The following is a 12,997-nucleotide window of genomic DNA, read 5'->3' on the forward strand; positions in this document are numbered from 1 at the left end:
TCTGGTTGATCATAGTAAGAACCTATTTTTTCCAGACACTGGTCTCCCTGAAGCAGTTTGGCCTGTTGAATAAACTAGTACTTGAACAAATTTTTAAAATGTAAAATGAGAGAACAGTAGGGTGAAGAGCTTCATTGTCATCGTAAAAGATGTTATCATGATAATAATCTTGATTTTTTAAATAACTTTTGTTTTCTTCAGTTTGCGTAATGATTCAGTTAAAGAAAGAGATTTAGAAACAAATGTGCTCCTTAAACGATATCTTTCCTTACCCATTTTATAAGAACTTGGGGGTTTTATTGACTTCTTTCAGAAAGGCTACCTTTTGGAAATGAAGGACTCTTTTTGTTAAGCAATCAATTGACTGTTTTTTGGGGTTTTGGGGGGTATTTTTTTGTTTTTCTTTTTAATGGAAGGTAGGGAACCTTTAAAATGCCCAGTAAGTAATAAAAATTACTAAAAATTTAGGCAAGAGCAGTGTGGTTATCCACCAGCAGTGTTTCCCTGCTACATGTGATGATATTAGGCAAGCAAATGGTGCAATCATTCCATTTTATCCTTTTCAAATGCTTCAATTCCTACAGCTTTCTAGAGAGGGGCCCATGGAACCTCTAAAGCCACATTGCTTTAAGACACCACACGTTTGGATCTGGCTCTCAACTGAAATTGGCCCATAAATCCATAGTTCAGTCAGTAAATGTTACCATAAAGCTGACATTGCAATACTTGCCTCTCTTAAATTTCTATGTTCACCAATATTTCGAAAGCCTTTTGTCCTATCTAGGTGTTGCAAGTAATTTGACAAAGAAAGCCCTTGGAGGCCAGAGCCACAATAGTGAAATAATTCACTAATTTTTCAGCTTTTGTTGAGTACCAATGGTCGCATTTGATCGCAAAAGGATCAGCTCATATAGTGGTTATATGCTTATGGCCAGGGACTTGTTAGTCTTTCAGACTCTGAGTGACATCAAGTTTTCTTTCCCAGGGTCTAGTAAATGCATCACACTCCTTTGGGAGCCGGAGCACGTATTGTAACTTAACCTGGACGTCGCAAAGCTTCTTGACACTTCAAGTCATCCAGTTTCATTTTAATTTGTGCATTTCAAACCATCCTATTGCTTTAGGAATTTCTGATTTAATTTAATAACTTACTGAAGTTAACTACATTTTAAATATAGTTTTTTAGAAAAACATAATCTACTTGAGGGCTCTAAATAAAGGAATTTAAGGTATCATTCTGGAGACACACCAAATTGCTGCAACATTCCTGTGTAAAATGATGTTTTAAAATTGTTTTGCAGCATTCCTGTTTTACAAAGCAAAAAGCTGAAGAAACCTCTCTCCAAGTCTCCTTCAACGTTCTTTATGACTCTTTTGATAAAAATTTTACATGTCTGATGAAAAGTTTGTAGTGTTGTATGTGGTGGTGGTGGGTTCTGTATTTTTTTTTTTTGTTTTAAATCATCTGTGCTTTCAGAACACACATTTGGCATACATGTACAAAAGAATGATATTCTAGTAGGATTTTTTTTCTGTTGATTCACATAAAATATTTTTGGTATGTGGGGAATATTAGTTCTGTTTGCCTAGTGGACCCTCTCAAACTGCATGTTCAAGCCTCACAGAAAGGGATGATCTAGTACCTGACTTAAGAGCAGTTTTTAAAGGCTGATTGTGCTTAGGAATCTAATAAGTATAAAAAGTTCTATTGAAGTAATTATTAGATTTTTTTTATTTATTTAATTTCAGTCTGAAGTATAACTGTATATACAAATTTGGCCAAAACCAATAGAGACAGTAAACCTAGCTCACCCACACTCAAGTTGTTTATAATTGATAAGCTTGATTCCTTGCCCAGTTAGTGTAATTTGGGTCTTACATTTACAAAAGACCTACATGTTAGCCATCAACTGAAATTGAGCCTAAAATATTTTTTTTAGACTATTCAGATATCAACTGATATTTTATAAGCAATACTATCAGAAAGCCAACTGTTTCCCCTGACTATTACTGTTATAAAACTACCCTTTAGAACTCTATTTAATATACACTGCTTCAGATATTGCGTGCAATTTGTGGGAGAAGGAGTAATTCCCTCCTGAAATTACTTCAACTAAGTTTTACTAGGGATGAATGAATATTAACATGCTTGCTTTGGATAAGCAAACAAAAGCTTGAAAACTATCCCAAACCTACAGGGAGCCAAATGTAACTCCTCCCAGTGAATCTTTCTCTGAGCTAGTTTATGGGGGAGAGGGATGGAGCCCTTATCAAGGTGCACAAATCTGTGGGACCTGATGAGATTCATCTGTGGGACCTGAGGGAACTGGTGGATGAAGTTGCTAAGCCACTATCCATCGTATTTGAGAAGTCATGGCAGTCTGGTGAAATTCCCACTGACGGGACAAGGGGAAACATAAACCCCATTTTTAAAAAAAGAAAACCTGAGGAATTGCAGGCCAGTTAGTCTTACTTCTGTGCCTGGCGAGATCATGGAACAGATCTTCCTGGAAACTATGCTAAGGCATATGGAAAGTAAGGAGGTGATCAGTGGCAGCAACATGGCTTCACTAAAGGCAGATCATGTGTGACAAACTTGGTGGTCTTCTATGACAGGGTGGATAAAGGAAGAACAATTGCCATCATCTGCCTGGACTTGTGCAAATCATTCCATACTGTCCCGCATGACATCCTTGTCTCTAAATTGGAGAGACATGGATTTGATGGATGGAACACTCAGTGGCTCAGGAATTGGTGCATGGTCATACTCAAAGCGTTGTGATCAGTGGCTCAATGTCCAAGTGGCAAGCAGTGACGAGTGGCATTCCTCAGGGGTTGGCACTGGGACCAGTGCTGTTTGACATCTTTGTTGGCAAAGTGGGCAGTCAGATTGAGTGCACCCTCAGCAACTTTGCCATCAACGCCAAGCTGAGTGGTGTGGTTGACATGGTGGAGGGAAGGGATGCCATCCAGAGGGACCTTGACAGGCTAGAGAGGTGGTGGGGGTTGCAAGGTCCTGCACATGGGATTTGGCAATCCCAGGGATGAATACAGGCTGGACAGAGAATAGATTGAGAATAGCCCTGAGAAAAAGGACTTGGAGGTGTTGGTTGATGATGAGCTCAACATGACTCATCAATGTGCACTTGCAGCCCAAAACCTAACCATATCTGGGGGTGCATCAAAAGAAGCATGGCCAGCAGGTCAAGGGAGGTGATTCTCTCTGTCTGCTACATTCTTATGAGACCTCACCTGGGGTACTGCGTCCATCTCTGGGGTCCTCAACATAAAAGGGACATGGACCTGTTAGAACAGGTCCAGAGGAGGGCCACGAAAATGATCAGAGGTCTGGAGCACCTCTCCTATGAAGACAGGCTGAGAGCGTTGGGGTTGTTCAGCCTGGAGAAGGGAAGGCTCCAGGGAGACCTTACAGCGGCCTTCCAGTAAAGGGAGCCTACAGGAGAGATGGGGAGGGACTCTTTGTCAGGGAGTGTAATGACAGGATGAGGGGGCATGGTTTTAAACTGAAAGAAGGTAGATTTAGATTAGATATTGAGAAGAAATTCTTTACTGTGAGGGTGGTGAGGCACTGGAACAGGTTGCCCAGAGAATTTGTGGATGCCCCATCCCTGGGAGGTGTTCAAGGCTGGGTTGGATGGGGCTTTGAGCAACCTGGTCTAGTGGGAGGTGTCCCTGCCCATGGCAGGGGGTTTGGAACGCAATGATCTTTAAGGCCCTGTCCAACCCAAACCATTCTATGATTCTGTTATTTTGTGGGGAGGTAGCAGGCTACACATCTGCAGTGGACAACCCAGAAAACGTGCAGTGCATTGCCCAGTGCAAAAGGGTGGAAGTCTCTTGTCCTCCTTTTAAAATCACTGATGATTTTAAAAATAAACTTCATTTTGAGAAAATAAAGTTGACAGTAGTAATAGTTTACTTCTAAGCATGTGGTGTAAGCCAGTCATTTTTTGCTCTATCATTAGAGAATCTTTTTAAGAGGCTGTTCAGCTTAATACAGTTATTTAGATGAACTGAGATTTTGATTAGCCTGTAGCCTAATACAAATGCAGATGTCCTTACTCAGCATGCAAGTGTTTGTCTGTATTTTGGATAACATGTTACAATCAGTCTGTTTTTCAAATAGGTGCAGATAGGTTGCATAAACCATGTCTGTTTCCAGTTTATGTTCCTAATTCTGTTGTCTCCTAAGAGCTAGTGTCAGTCTGCTGTTAGTTAAGGGATGCTAACGGCTGTCAGTTCATGAGATCAGCATTTCCCTTCTAACTTCAGGATTAGGGACATCATGAGGTTATATTATCATAACCAAGGGGACTGAACTTGCTTTTTTGCTCACTCAAAGGTTTTTGGAGAGATCTGAAATAATGTTCTTGACTAAGAGGCCTTGTGTGTCCCTGACGCTCATTTTACGTCTGAGTAATACCACTTTCCTACTTCAAATCTGAGTGAAATGTTTCCTACGTTTTTTTTCATTGCTGCAAAACTACCCATTTTTTGCATCAGCAACCTCTACCAGAGGTGTGTGAGCTCCAAGTCCTTATGACTTGCTTTTTTTCACTACCTTTCATAATGATAAGTCGATTCTGTGTCCTTGCCGTAAATGCCTGTCGAGAGAGGTATCTGCTTTACACCTCAATCAATGTATTTCCTTTTTGTTTTCCTTCCTTCCTGCTTATGGCTCATCTTGAGCTTCCACTTTATACAAACTGTATGTCTGCATTTCTTTATGAAAATCAGATTTCTTGTGTGGAAAAATGCCCTTTCAAGGTTTTTAGAGAGAATTTCAAGGGGACTTGTCCCTGTAGATATGGTGGGAAAGCAAAGAGGTTTCATAATCTATCTGAACTTGCTGCCGTTCAGCAAACACCAGAACCTGAAAGGGCTTTGTGAATTGTCTTTTGGGTCTTGCCTTGCTGGAGTCTGGTAGTTGAAACCCATAAGACCACCACAAGGTATTCGCTATGACTCTTTTAATTCCACCGTCCAGCCACCAGTGCTCATCCAGACTGTTCCAGTCTTGGTTAACAGCATGCCTCTTCAGCAAAGAGCACTTGAACATCATCAGTACTTACTGTGTATTCGATTTTTGAGGGCCTTTCCTGACCTACTCCACATATTTAATACAAATATACTTGAGAGAAGTAGTGAGCAAACTGGAGTATTCTCAAGGCATCTGTCTGCAAAGTAACAGTGAGTAGTGTTTGTTCTCATTTTTGTATAAGCTATCAGGAGAATCCTAAAATGGTTATTTCAATTTTTTTAATAGTTCATTTGTTTTGTTATCTACACAGATTTATACTTCTGAATATTATTCCTGAAAAATACTGCATATTTGACAGAAATGCATAGCAAAAATTAATCTTCTGAATGCCTAAAGATTTTTTAATGCAAGAAAGCTGAATCATAGAGAAACTTGCATTGTTCCTAGACCTTTTTCCTTTATGTTATTAAATGTTGCTATTAGAAATAATCACGTTTCCCCTCTTTTCCCCTTGTATCCATATTGCTGATACAGTATAACTTTATTAATTATAAAGTGATTGATGTAGTTCACTGAATCAGTGTAATTTCTTTTTTGCCAAAATGTTTATGGCGATGAGCTCTAGGATCCTGCGTTAAAATTAGTTTTTGGTAAAAGATAGATTAATGCACTACTGGCAAAGGTCTGCTGTCCTTGTCCTGTTAAACAGCAGAATGCCTAAATTGCAGTTGCTCCAGCTCGGAGCAAACAGACAAAAAGGAAGGTAGCTAAGCATTTTGCAGTGCGTGAGCAGTTAGAGGGCAAGCAGACACCATGCACCTTGACCACCTATTATGAAGCTTTTTGCTGCAATGTCAAGTGAAAGCGAGTTAATTGGGTGAAGCTGTAGAGCATGTTAGGGGCATGGTAAAGGGTTGCTGTCTGACAGCTGAATGTCAGCAGAAGCTAGTGAAGTGTGGCTGAGAGACAGAGACCTGTCACAAAGTTCATGTGGACTATAGCACAGTTAGGGAGATGAAATGTGGTTCTGTCTCACTTTCTCCCTCATTGCATTCAAGCACCTTAAGATTTCACACTGTATGTGTCAACCCTTGTTCTCTAAGCTGTTTTCTCCTAACACTTCTGCATTCAAATGATTGGACAGAAGATGCTAATGTTTGGCAAAATGAATGTAAATACACTTTTTTCCTTTTTCTGCTAGAGCGGCAGTATACATGCAACTCAGATGAAACTTTGAAGGCTTACGTCAGACAGTCACACTGTCTAGGAATTCAGCTGATGACTGAATACATTTCTCAAGAGAGTATGAAGTTTGACACTTTAACTAGTTGGATGGGGGGTGTTTTCCCACTCGTGCTAGCAGAAGAAAAGGCTGAGTGGGGAGGACCACTTCATGGGCTCCTTTTGCCTCAGCGTGGTGTCATGAGTGTTTTAGTCTCCAGTTGCAGTCACCCTCTTCTTGCTAGAAAGAAGCAAAGACCTGAGAGGGAACCATCAGAAAGAGAAATACTGATCTGAGGCAGTGAAAAGCTGTGGGAAATTTCACATAGAAGGGAAGACTTTCTTGGAAGCGAGAGGAGTGTCAGTTCAGTGACAATCTTATGCACTGATGCAAAATATGGAGAGGTGTCACCACAGCTTAGGAAGAGTGTGGTGTACCTTTCAATGTTGTTTGCAGCATGCAGCACAAGATAAACCAATAGCCATCTGGGTTAGCCACTCAGATGAAAAACAAATAAATAAAGGTTGCTTCCATTCTTGTGAAAGTGGAAAGACAGTGGTAGGCAGTGTCGGTAAAAAATACTAAAGAATTTGGAAACTTGGATTGAAATATCTGTTCATTTCACCATTTCACCATGAACAGAGTGCACTACATAGTTTCCCTAATGTTTTAGTATAATTCGGGTAGTACAGAGAGTTTACAAGGTATTCCAGTAAGACATCTGAAAGACAAACTTGCTATGTAGGCTGTATAGTAGACTTTGGCTAAAATGTTTAGAAATCATCAAAATTAGCAATGTGAAGCCAACGAAACATAGAAGATAAGGTATTCATCTGATGTGATAATCCATCCAATCCCGCGTATTCTTCAAACCTTCCAGATTTAAGTATGTTTGAATAAAACAGGATTTTCTTTTAGAAAAACACACTCAAGAGTATGAAATATTTTTCTTAATTGTTTTTAATTGAACCTTTAGAATGTAATTTCACTGAATGCATTAGAGAAGCAGAAAAAAAATTATTTCCAGCTATTTCAGACTCATATGTTTGTTTAAAAACTCCTGGAAGTGGAAATTCTTTGATAATGAAAAAAGCCATTATTATTGTTGGCCAGCAGCACCCAAAGTGTGTTGTGTGTCTACCTTTCTGACTTAATATGCATGGAGCTGGCAGCCCATTGAATTATTCTCTGATAGCAAATTGTTTGCAGAAACCAGGCAGGAATGCTGACAATTAAAATTTATACTGAATGTTACCATTTTCCTACTTTGTGTCAGAGCACCAATTTAGTCCTGCAGCATCAGCATACAGAATTGCAAAACCATTGACACGGGAAGCAAGCCTTCCAGTTTTGGCCAGCATACGTTCCTGCTTTGAAAAAGTTTGTTAGCTAGCCCTGTACTGCACTAACACCCACTAGCAGTGCTTTACATTTTAAGCACCAGACTCTAGCATTTTCATCAATCTGATGTTTTAATTAGTTCACTGAGAGTGAGAAATGGCTATTGGGGAGCTACTTTTAACAGCAAAAGAATGAGCAGTGGGAGTCTGGCAAAAGTCAACTCAGGTTTGGAAACAGCAGTCTGAAAGGGAGGTTGTGAATGATCAGAATATGTGCGTCTTTTTCTAAAAGGAAACAGGTTTTCCATGTAAATAGTGCAAAATGGTTATCAAAGACAGTGTTTATTTCTTTAACACTCACTGGAGTGCTACAGTGAAATGATGCAAGCTACAATGATGGCATAGATGGGAGATGCTGAAAAGAACATTATTGGCCATTTGCTTTGCTGTCTAGTGGTGTTACTGTGTGTATGTATGTTCTAGATTTGAGGTGAGAGAAATGAGTACCAGAAATCAACTGTGGAGAAATATATTGACTGTCTCTCACATTCTCCTCATTGCTGTCTGTGTCTGTGCTTACCTTACGTTTCCTTCTACTCTTGGGGAACTGTGCTACAGCCTTTCCAGAGATTTTAGAGGATGCTAGAATTGAGAAGAAAGTACAGGTTGCTGCTCCCTCTGCACTTCTAAGTATCCTGTGATCTGGTGATCGTCCTTCGGCTTTGTAATTCAACAATTGCCTTTAATTTAGCCTGAGATATAACACTGAGCTTATTACTGCATCTGCCTCATCATACAGGGAACCCCCATAACTGAGTCTTTGTATTATGTTGTAACTCCAGTATTACTCTTTCTGCCCTGTTATTTCATCCCTTACTTTGTCATTTTCTGTTCAGATTCTAAGCCATTTCATTACTTTATTAACTCAGTTGAAGCCATGTATGCACGCTTGTTATTCACAACCCAGAAGCCTTAACTCACAAAAACCTTACCTTTTTTATTATTCTTATTTTTTTATTCTGTTTTTTTCCAATATAGAATGTTGTATGTCATAAGAAAGTGGAAGGGAAGCTTGGGCTACTGTGTTTTGAAATGGAATATTTGAAAGCAGTTTAAAGTGACTAAAATTTAGTGGTGGGAAATCCCAAAATTGGAAGGAGTTAGTGTTGTAACATACAAATAGTAGAGGGAATTGAAAAGTTGTAGTATGGTGTTATAGTGAAAACTGGGGTCCAGTAAAGTTATCCTTGTGTGGACTTCGAAGGCTGATTTTTGGCTTCAGTTCTGGTTATAGATTTTACTCCTACAAATGAAGAAGAATAATATACTTCTAACTGAATTTCTTCTGTTTGCACCATTGTCATAACATGTGCTTAGTCTTCTAATTCCAAGTGCATATTATTCCACAAATATTGATATAGAAAAGCAAAAGGGGTGTCTTTGATTATAGCACGATGCTTTTTAGTAGGTTGACATCTCAATAAAAACATACATAAGGTTATAATGCACAATGGTATTATAGTATTTCCTCACTGTATCATACATAATAAAGCAACCCAATATAAATAATTTTTAACCTTGGTAAAACAGCTCATGTATCATGAGATAACCTGTAAACTAGATCCTAAATGTGATCAAAGGTTAGTCACAGAAGAAAAACTCAGGAGAAGAATTGTTTTGGAAATCTTTTTCGATGTCTAATACTAAAAAATTCCTTGTGTTAACTATAGTTTGGAAAGCAATTATGCCATAATATAGAGTAATCTTTCATATTTTGATCTTTAGGAAGACATGTTTTATAAAGTTAGGCTAGGAAACTTAGAAAAATGACCATAGGACATGTCCAATTACTATATTACATAAATATTTTGAAAGCATATTTTTGCTAGACACGTTGTGTCCTAAATATCTATTTACCTGATGAAGTGTAGCAGTTTAGATGGAATCATTTACAGCTTAACGGGTAAATAAAAGTGCTATGCTTGAGATTTACCTGAACAGGCACCTTATTTAAGATACATAATTTGTCTTTTAAAAATTACCTAAATGCATATTTATATGATGGATTATCATCACAGCTCTGGCATAGTCATTTGAATTTGTCAATTTAATACATGTTTTGGAAAGGTGTCTAAGTACAATAATGTTGAAAGAGGTCCGTTGGGGAAAGTATAACTGCCTTTAAAATTCCTGCATACAGGTATGTGTTCAAACAATGAGTGTTATAACAGTTCTGTGTATTTTTTCTTCTAATGTATAGGATCCTATTTTCTTATTCATCACGAATGTATATAGTGATATTGGATCAAAACAGTTCTTATGAGTAACAGCCGAGATCTTTTTTTTTCACATCAATCACATTGCTATTAGTGATTTCCCTTCTATTCAATGAATAGTATTCTGTTCTTTGTAAGAAGTACAGCACAGGATCTGGATAACTAAACCAGAGCTTTTTTTCCCCCAACAGTGAAGCTTTTGCTGTAACGTAGTCTATTGACTTGCTGCCAATCATTAAGTTTCATACATTTTTTTTTTGCAACTCTCAAAGGAAATCTGATTTCTTACCTCCTTACTGGGATTTTGATGCCATATTCTTCAAAAAAAACCCTCACTACATCTGGAAAAGGAGTGATATGAGAGTGTAATTGTAGCATGTGATTTTTACTCATGATATGCTGATTAATTGGGATGTTGAAAGCAGTACAAACCAATATATTTAAATTTGTCTTCAATATTTGTTACCCAGAGTAAAACTTGTTTATAGCTTCTATCTTAGTGATTTCATTTTTTTACACACAGAATTGTTTTTAGAACATCACAAGTTATTTGCCTATTTCAATATTGTCATAATATTATTTTATAAATTACTCTTATTTTGGAGAGAATTTTGGCTATGTGGTGAGCTGATTAAAGTATACAATAACAAACTGTTAAGCGATGTAATAGGTGGATGCCCTCATTGAGATCTCATTGCAGATGTGCTTATACAAATGCCATACATTTTTTTTGTGCTTTGGGCTTTTTAGTGGTTCCCATTCTGTGTAGCATTGAGCCCAGAAGGACTGAAAAGCTGGAGTGTTACAGACCTTACCTGCCAGATCTGCTGGTTATGTCATCCTCATCGCCACCATAGTTTAGAAAACCTCAAGGCACTACCTCATTTTAACTATCTACATGAAGTAGTCATCTAAATTTGCTACTGTGTGTTCGTAATGAAGATCTAACACAACTTAGCTGTTTACAGTAGCTGCTATATGGCTCATGGTGAATCAGAAATCAAAAGAGTATCAAAGGGAACTGTTGAAGTAGGTGTTAGAGGCAACCATTGATTTTTCTCCAGCAATAGTAACAGAGGAAAGGGGAATCTTTCATGAATGTGTCTTTATACATATGATTGAGTCTGGATTTGTTGAAATATGAATACACACATAGCCTTTTGCCTCTCTTTGGATATCTGAGTGTGTTTATTGGAACCTGCGCCTCTGTATATATGCATTTTGCCTCTGTGTGTGTTTATATAAGCATGTATCTTCTTCTGAAATGCCAAAGAGAGAGTGTTTAAAACCTCAAATGCACTGTAACAGTGTCTTAAATCAGTATCTTAAATTTTGTCTTTTCCATAATTATGTTTTTCACATGAAGTTTTCACATATTTATGACCTGATGAAATATTTGATCATTATTTCACAGCTATATAATGCATTGGGCAAAATACCTTGGCAGAGGGTGGAAGAGCAATATGGCATTGTGTTTTCTTAAGTTTGTTTATTGGTATGGATATTTAAAGGATTACAGAGTGGCTTTATTTAGCATTTTAAAAAATTATTAATGCCAATATACTGATATTATCCATAATCTTTCAAAGCAGGATGCACAATGTTTTGGTGCTGGAATTTATTTAATGCTGAATTTTAACTGCTCTAACCTTTATAAATTTGACTGAATGTCGAGACTCTTTGAAATATGAATCATGTTCCCCATCAACGTACATTCAGTGTATATTCTCTGGCCATCTTCTAACAGGCTAATAGTTGAAGAGTATTAAGTGCTTGATTTCACTTGATGGTAAAATATATTTAAAAGTAAACGAATACTTTCCATGTTTAGCATGGCATTTTTTTCCTAATAGCAATGGCAGGGAGAGTGTAGAATAAGTTTGTTTTCTTGATTAAAAAAACCTACGCCCTAGAAACGATAATGAAGGGGGGTAAAAGTTTTAAGTATTTGTAGCACTTCAAATAAAGTAGGCTGTTGTTTCCTAACACTTACTAGTGCACAATAGTCTATCTAATGTCCTTTGTTTGTGCTTATTAAAGATAAATATATATATTAATCTATGTATTTTAGATAAGTGTTTTAAACAAGGAGCAAACACTTGCAAATACCTCATATGCATAGCTTTGTGAAAGTCATAATGAAATTATTTCTCTTGCTTGCTTAAGACTAAATGTAGATTCTTTTTTGTTTTATTTTTTATTATTACTTTCTTTTACTCCAGGAATCAGGAGGGAGTTCAAACATCACCATGACTTCAAGCTAGGAATTCAGCCTGACCAGAGTCGTATCCCAGATTTTTTGGCATTGCAAGCTGAACCTGACACATCCTACAGTTTTATGCACAATAGAGCCAGTTCTCAGTCTTCAGTCTATTCCTTCAGCCTGAATGTCACATCCAGTCCCAAAAGAACAATGGAAAATGGATTTTCAGATTCTTTGTATCAATAATCTTTTAGAAGGAAAAAATTGCATTAATGTAAAATGATGCAATTAAAGTGCAATTTTGTTGCTACCTTTGAATTGTAGTTCAGCGTATGTATTTTTTGACATTAATTTTACCATTTTATGAAAATGTGCATTCATATGTTCACATTTCTGCGCTTCTCATTCTGTGCATACCGAAACAGTTATTTTTTTAACTTCTATTTATTGCAGTTGTTCATTTTTTATGTAGTATATTTTTAAATGTTAAAGAATGACACATTTTGGGTAATTTTCCTCAGTCTTAAAAAAAAAAATCAATAAGCCATTTTAGTCTCTATCTATCAAAGTTGTTTCATACTTGTCTATTTTAAAGCAGGACTGCAATACTTTAATAGGATTGAGAGAGCTATTTGAAATGTATGCCAATGATTCCTGTCATTTCATGGCAGCCCTGCCATGGTTCACTGAGCCCCCTCTTTTCTCTTGTCAGCTCAACTGAAGACAAGCATTTAGTTGCAAACTTTAAGCAGGTTGTGCAAAACAGAAATGATGTGACTGCTTCTCTTCCTGCACAATAATGTCACTGCTGGTCAATGTGAGAAGGTCAGGTTGCTCCTTGTAAAGCTACATGATACCACTTGCCTATTTGAACAAGTTAAGTTAACTGCTGAATCTGGTCCCTGCAGGCACTGAAAACTCACCCTTTTATCAAGTCTGCATTTCATAAGAAAG

The 12,997-nt window shown here is 37.5% G+C and overlaps 1 protein-coding gene across 1 annotated transcript in view; it reads left to right on the forward strand.

Annotated features, from left to right (window-relative positions):
- The window catches only part of CCDC171 (coiled-coil domain containing 171), a 152,176-nt gene extending 139,815 nt beyond the window's left edge, over positions 1 to 12,361 (forward strand). Inside the window, exon 24 of the mRNA XM_014952582.1 lies at positions 12,063 to 12,361. Within this exon, the coding sequence (XP_014808068.1) occupies positions 12,063 to 12,104 (42 nt within the window). The 3' untranslated portion in view covers positions 12,105 to 12,361. The remainder of the gene's footprint in view (positions 1 to 12,062) is intronic.
- Positions 12,362 to 12,997: the final 636 nt, after the last annotated feature.

This window comes from Calidris pugnax, unplaced genomic scaffold (assembly GCF_001431845.1).
Source record: "Calidris pugnax isolate Ruff unplaced genomic scaffold, ASM143184v1 scaffold208, whole genome shotgun sequence".
NCBI classification, from domain to species: domain Eukaryota; kingdom Metazoa; phylum Chordata; class Aves; order Charadriiformes; family Scolopacidae; genus Calidris; species Calidris pugnax.